Consider the following 6,413-nt stretch of genomic DNA (forward strand, 5'->3'; position numbering starts at 1 on the left):
ATGGGTGACATACAGCATGGAGCACAGGGCAGGGGGCTCAGGGCAGGGTTCCAGCTGATGTGGCGTCAGAGCTGGGCAGGGGGCCAGAGGGGCGACAGAGCGCAGGGGGCCCGGGCTTCATCCCCAGGGCCAAGGCGTGATCCAACTCGCCTCCGTAACGTCCCTCCTGCTTCGAGGCCGTGGACGGGCGGGAGGGAGCAAAGCCAGAGCCCAGGAGATGGGGTAGGAGGAGAGGCAGCACCCAAGGCTGTCCAGGTCCTGGAGGCCCAGCGCAAGTCCAGGCAGGGCCCTGTTTGCAGGACTCCGGGATTTTTCCTGGCACCCTTGGCACAGGCAGGGAAGGAAGGACAAGCATCTGGCTGGGGTTTGCCAAATAACCCTCAGGGAAGGAGAGAGTGGGCTCTGACCAGAGAGAGGATGCAGAGGTGAGCCAGGCCTTGCGCTCTGAAAGGGAAAAAGATCGGGCCACCTGGACTCAGGCAGGGACCCGATTCCTACCTGATTGCTCCACTGGCCAGAGGTGTGACTGTGGACACATTCCATGTCCTTTCTGAGTCACAGCTTCCTCCTAAGACAAACAGGGCCCCTTGCTCCTGGCAAGTTCTGGCCTCCAGGTAGCTTCCTAAAGCGGGAAGGTCAAGCAGACTTGCCAGGAGAATCCTGCAGGGTTAACGGGAGCCGGTGGGCGCCACGAAGTGGGCAGTAAATCCTCGCCCGTGTGCCCTGCGGACTTCTTGGGAGGGGTCCTGGGTCCCTCCCCCCCGCCCCCAGAACAGTGAGTCGGCTCCGGGAAGCTGGGCCTGCCCACCCCCGGCCTCCATTCCCAGAGGTCCTGGCCCAGCAGGGTCTGGTCACTTTTTGGGAAAAATCTGCTGGGTGTGGCCTCCTGAGGGCACAGCCACTTGACTGGCCTTCCCAGGCCGCGGGGCAGGACAACACTCTCCCAGTAACGGCGCATTCTGCACACTTCCAAAGTCCCTGCCCCCTCATACCCCAAAATGTACCCCCATCGGTCAGGGAGGAAGTCTCCTGACGCCTCACCTCCGCTGGGAGACGCTGGAAAGGCCGCGGCCCCACCACCTTCCCCCACAGACCAATCTCAGTGCAGGGGGTTGGCGGATGGTGCTGGAGGCATGGCAGTGAGGAAAAGGGGCCACGACGGCGGGTACAGGTCGACGGGTGAGCGGCCGGAGGGAACTGGACCAGGAAGGGAGGAAGATTTGGGGGGAACGTGGAAAGCGGAGGAAGCTGCGGGGGCGGCGGGGAGGGCGGAGGGGAGAGGCAGGCCGACAGCCACGCAAGTCTGAAGCGGTCTGTGCCAACCTCCAGGCGCTCCGCTTCAAGGCTCCCCAAGGCCCGGGGCGCACGGCAACCACCCGCAGAGAGTGGGCGTGGAGGGGATGTTGGGGAAAAGCGCCCCAGGAACCTGAACGCCCTACCCAAGCGCGCCAGGTCTTCACCACCTCTCAAGCCCCGCCCCGCCCGGAGGGCTGCGTTCCCCTCTCGAAGGCCCGGTGGAGTCATAAACAGGTGTGCGCCCGGCCAGGAACAGGCGCGCGTGGGAGTGCGCGCCCACCCTGGTCACCGGGAGGGGCCGGGCGGGGCCGCGCAGGCGCCGAGCTTTGTTAGAGACGCTCCCGGGAGCCACGCGCCGGGCAGACAGGCTTCCTCCCAGGGGCCGGGTGTGGGGTGGTGCCCGCCGCGATTGGCCAAACGGGCGGCCCGCCACTGGCTGAAACCCCGGCCCCCCGCCCCTCGGCCGCAGGGGGCGGGGCGCGGGTGCAGGTTGGTCGGCGCGTGCTGCTCCCCGGGGTCTCACGCGACCCAGGGATGGGTGCTCTGTGGCCTTAGACCTGCCCTACCCCCAAAGGCGAGCGTGGCAGGGGTCGCACCAGGGACCTGCGGACAGCAGTTTGGGGGTCGGTGCGCACACGGCACCTGCGTACTGCATCTTGGGGGGCGCACTGGACACCTGCTGGGAGCCGGGACCCACTGGGGACCTGCGGACTGTGCCCGGGGGGCGGGGTGTGGTCGCGCTCACGGCTTGGTCTTTGCAGGCTGTGTGCGCCAGGGGTTGGACGAAGCGTGGCGGGAGGGCGAGGCAAGGGAAGGAGGGCGTGAGAAAGGAGGCGGCGGCGGCGCGGAGGAGGGTTATCTATACATTTAAAAACGAGACGCCTGCGCCGCGCGGGGAAGACCTGGGGAGCGTCCGACAGCACGCGCGAGTCACGAGCGCCCCACGCTCCCCGGTGCGCACTGCCCGCCACCTCTCGGCCTCCTGCGCCTCGTTGTCTCCGGACCCCAGACGACCTGGCACCACGTACCCTGGGTAGTCGTTTGGCAGCACGGTGCCAGATCGTCGCTGAGGCTTGACCGTCGTTCCTCCGCCCTCGGTTCCTCGCCCCACACCTTCCTGCGGCGCGCAGGGACTCGGAGGAGGCGCGGGGCGAGTGGATGCGGGCGCGATGGACAGCGGCGCGCTGACCCGGCCCGCGCCCCCTGCGCCTGGTGTCTCGGGCTGCTGCGCCGCTCGGCGGCGACCGGAGTCTCCAGAGCTGCTGCGCTGCAGCCGGCGGCGGCGGCGGCCAGGCGCGGTGGAGACCGGGAGTGGAGCGGCGGCCGTGGCGCGGCGCAACGAGCGGGAGCGCAACCGAGTGAAGCTGGTGAACTTAGGATTCCAGGCGCTGCGGCAGCACGTGCCTCAGGGCGGCGCCAGCAAGAAGCTGAGCAAGGTGGAGACGCTGCGCTCGGCGGTGGAGTACATTCGCGCGCTGCAGCGCCTGCTGGCCGAGCACGATGCCGTGCGCGCCGCGCTGGCCAGGGGGCTGCTGGCGCCAGCCGCGCGCCATCCACTGCCCCACGGGCCACCCGGGGCCGCCGCCGCCTCGCCCTCCTGCGCCTTGTCGTCCCCGGGCCGCGAGCACAGCTCGGAGCCCGGGTCCCCGCGCTCCGCCTACTCGTCGGACGACAGCACCTGTGAGGGCGCGCTGAGCCCCGCGGAGCGCGAGCTTCTCGATTTCTCCAGCTGGTTAGGGGGCTACTGAGCTCTCGTCCCAGCAAGGTAAGCGCCGAGAGGCGGGGAAGAGGGAGGGTCAGAGGCAGGGCTGCCGGGCGTGGTGGAGCAAACGGCCTCGCAGCTCGCGCCCCCGAGAGCCCGCGGAGCCCAGCCTCAGGCCCGGGCGATGGCCTGGATTTCGCTCACTCTTCATTTCCCCCAAACTTTTTCAAGCCTGTGCAAGACCAGCGTTTGTTTGTCCGGGATTGCAAAACTTCCCCTCGCTGCTCCGCCGCCGAAGTGGGAGTGGGGAGACGGAGGGGGGCGGCCCTCGGGCGGGTGAGGCCCCAAGGGCTTGCGGATCCGGGGCAGATTCGGGCGCTTGGAGGCGGAGTGACTTTGCATTGCAAATCGCGCGCCGGGCCGGGTGGCAGAAATGAGTCGGCGGGGTGCGGATCCCTGACTCACTGCGGATCCGAGCGCCCGCCCCGCCCCGCCCCGCGCCCTGGCTGGGCCGTACTCCGAAACCGAGGCACCCACGGACCCGAGCTCCAAAATCCACTGAACAAACGAAACTGCCGGCTCCGCTTGTGGGAGGTGGGGGCGGGGCAGGGCCGGGCTGGGCGGGGTCTCCCGGGCCGGACCCCACACTAACGCGCGTGCCTATTCCCTCTTCCCTCCTAGCGGCCGCGAGCGGGCTCACCACTTGGGAGCCAGCGCGTTGGAATGGATCACGTTTCCGTCCCCGCCGTTCCCGCGGGCCAAGCCACCACCGAGCCGGGGATCCCGCCGACCCTCCCCGGCCGTCCAGCCTGACCAAGGGCTAGTGTAGAAGCGGCCCAGCCTGACATCAACCGGGCGGCAGCTTCCTCGGACCCCAGCCACCCTGTCCCCGGAGGCCTTCCACTGGAACGGGTCTGCGGCACCAAGACTTGGAGGTTTGAAGGGGAGAGGATTTTATGCCGACACAGATGTCTATTTTTTACGCATGAACTTGAACTGCCCAGGGACACTGACAGTATGAACACTTCTTTTTGTGCAAAGAATCCTTAGATTTGGAACCCAATAAAGATTGTCTACTCCCGCCCACTCCCTCTTCCTGGAATTTTTGAACCTGGCCAAGATCTGAACATGCTGCAGCCCTTGAGGGGCAGGGTCCCTGGCGGGTGTCCCCTTGCAGCGCTGCCAGTTGGGGAGAGACCTGTGTCAGAAAACCTGTTTTAGGGAGGGTGGATCTTATAAATAAATCGGTGCTGTGTATCCGTGGTGTTGGGGGTGCCCACTCCATATCCCGAGGCCCCCCATTTCCCAGGTGAGGGCCCGGTATGGGTGGGAGGTTGGCGGCTTAGACCCTGTACCCAGCAGGCCCCACCTCTGTGGTCGCACCTCCTTGGACTCCGCTCCCTCCTCTGTAGGGTGGGCGGGCGGAGAGAAGTGAGGTCTGGGAGTCCAACCTGGTCGCCACCGTGCCAAAGCAATTCACAGGTGCCGTGTGGAGCTGGGAGCTCCTGGCAGGTGGCAGCAGGCTGGCGGGTGGTCCAGGCAGGGCTACTTCACAGTTCGGAAGCTGAGGTCCGCACGCTGCTGACTGGCTCGGGGATCTAGGGCAAGTGCCCAGTGTAGGGCTGGGCCTGAGGGGGTCTGACCCAGGCCACCCTCTGTCTCGGGGGCCAGGCTGCTGGGTTCAGATCTCCGCTGCCTACCACCAGCTGGGTGACCCCAGGCAAGTTGCTCAACCTGCAAATGGGGGTGACCTACAGTTGCGGGAGGACTTAAGGAGAGGTGTCCGGCAGCGTCCAGCATCCCGTACTCGGCCCTCAGCTGCTGCGCCCGTGGCTTCCAGGCCACTTGTGCCCTGCAGGCTGCAGAGGCCTAGGCCTCTCTGCCTGCCCGTCTGTGGGCGGGAGCTGTGAGGGCCTCCCTTGAGGGCAACGAGGAGGGCCCCCAGGCTCCTGAGCCCAGAGGGCCCGCAGGGGATTACTCAGCTCCACCTTTGACCAGGGCCTCGGCAGCTTTGAAGCCTCGCTGTGCCCAGAGCTCTCTTTTATTGCAAGGATGGGTGTGAGGCTGACAGGGATCCCCTGTGCTGCTTTAGGATGCTGAAAGCGCCCCTTCCTCCGGCAGGGAGTGGTTGGGTCAAAGCCGTTGGAACCCGGGGAGGTGGGGTGCCGGGTGCTGGCAGAGCAGATGGCTCCTGGGTAACCATGGCGACAGGGCTGGTGGGTCCGATGAGGCTCAGACTCAGGGGGGGGGTCAGCAGAGCAGCTGTGGCTGGGGGCTGCAGGGCCGAGCGACCCAGCCTCATGCAAGGGACAGAAGGAGGCATGTGACATGGCCACCCAGCAAGCACCACCCCTCAGCCTTCTCCCGGGGATCCACACCACAGTCAGTGACCTCACTGAGCCACTGGCTCTGGGCTCTCCTGGGACTCCTTACCTTGACCCCAGGCAAAGGCCTGCAGCCCCCAGGACACAGAGTGGCACCAGGTGGGCAGGGTGGGACCACGCCTGGGTGTGGGGGAGGAAAGCATGGGAGGGGCGGGCGGAGGGGAGCTGGGGCCGGCGATGAAGCTCTGCGAAGGATAAGAGGTGCCGTTTTTGTGTTCCTCTTTTTTATTATGGAAAATTCCAAGCACATGCAGAAGTTCCAGAAAATTCCAAACACATGCAGAAGTTCCAGAACTCTTATCGGACATCTTCTCTGTACCAGGCACTGAGGATGCACCAGTGCCCTCATGAAGCCTGCGTTCTAGCAGGGCGTACAGGCTCTAACCCACAGCGGCACTGTCGAATCAGACGTGTGGTCCTGTCGACGATGGACGTGCCGGACCCTGGAGAAGCCTCTGAGAAGCCCCCATCCCCAGCACCAAAAACTATTAACACCAGGCCTCTCCCACCCATCCACCCCACCGCTCCCACCCCCACGTGGTTCTGACGCAGATCCCAGGCATCACGTGGTTTCACCTGCAGATTCACCATGTGAGCCTCCAAGGGAAACCCAATACCACGGTCCCACCCAGAATGAACAACAGCGCTTTCATTTCGGTGAACACCCAGCAGTGGCCCAGCCCTCTGATTGCCTCCGTTTTTCACAGTTGGTTTTACAGAATGAGAATCTGGTGCAGATCCGCGAGCGTCCCTCCCCCAGTCCCCTTACTGAGGAGACGAGGTCATCCGCGTTCCGGGTGTTGCTGACAGCACCACCCTGGGTGTTCATATTATTGAGTGTCTGTCCCTGTATTTTCTGTAATTGGAAGCGGGTGGGTCGGAAGCAGATGCGCGATCAGATTCCGGTTTGGTTTTTGGTTCCTGCACTTCAGAGGCGGTGCCGTGTCCCTCACACTGCGTCCCATGAGGACGCACATATGGTGACTGGATCAGAGGGTCTGAGCGGTCTAGTTTTGAGAGAAGAAAGGGCT

At 65.2% G+C, this 6,413-nt stretch overlaps 1 protein-coding gene across 1 annotated transcript; it reads left to right on the plus strand.

The window, feature by feature from the left end:
- Positions 1 to 1,666: 1,666 nt before the first annotated feature.
- Positions 1,667 to 4,102, plus strand: ASCL2 (achaete-scute family bHLH transcription factor 2). Its single transcript, XM_060017569.1, has 2 exons — positions 1,667 to 3,061; positions 3,680 to 4,102. Exon 1 carries the CDS (start codon positions 2,466 to 2,468, stop codon positions 3,042 to 3,044), a length of 579 nt encoding a protein of 192 aa, XP_059873552.1. The 5' UTR covers positions 1,667 to 2,465; the 3' UTR covers positions 3,045 to 3,061; positions 3,680 to 4,102.
- Positions 4,103 to 6,413: the final 2,311 nt, after the last annotated feature.

Source organism: Delphinus delphis, chromosome 8 (assembly GCF_949987515.2).
Source record: "Delphinus delphis chromosome 8, mDelDel1.2, whole genome shotgun sequence".
In the NCBI taxonomy this organism is placed as follows: Eukaryota; Metazoa; Chordata; class Mammalia; order Artiodactyla; family Delphinidae; genus Delphinus; species Delphinus delphis.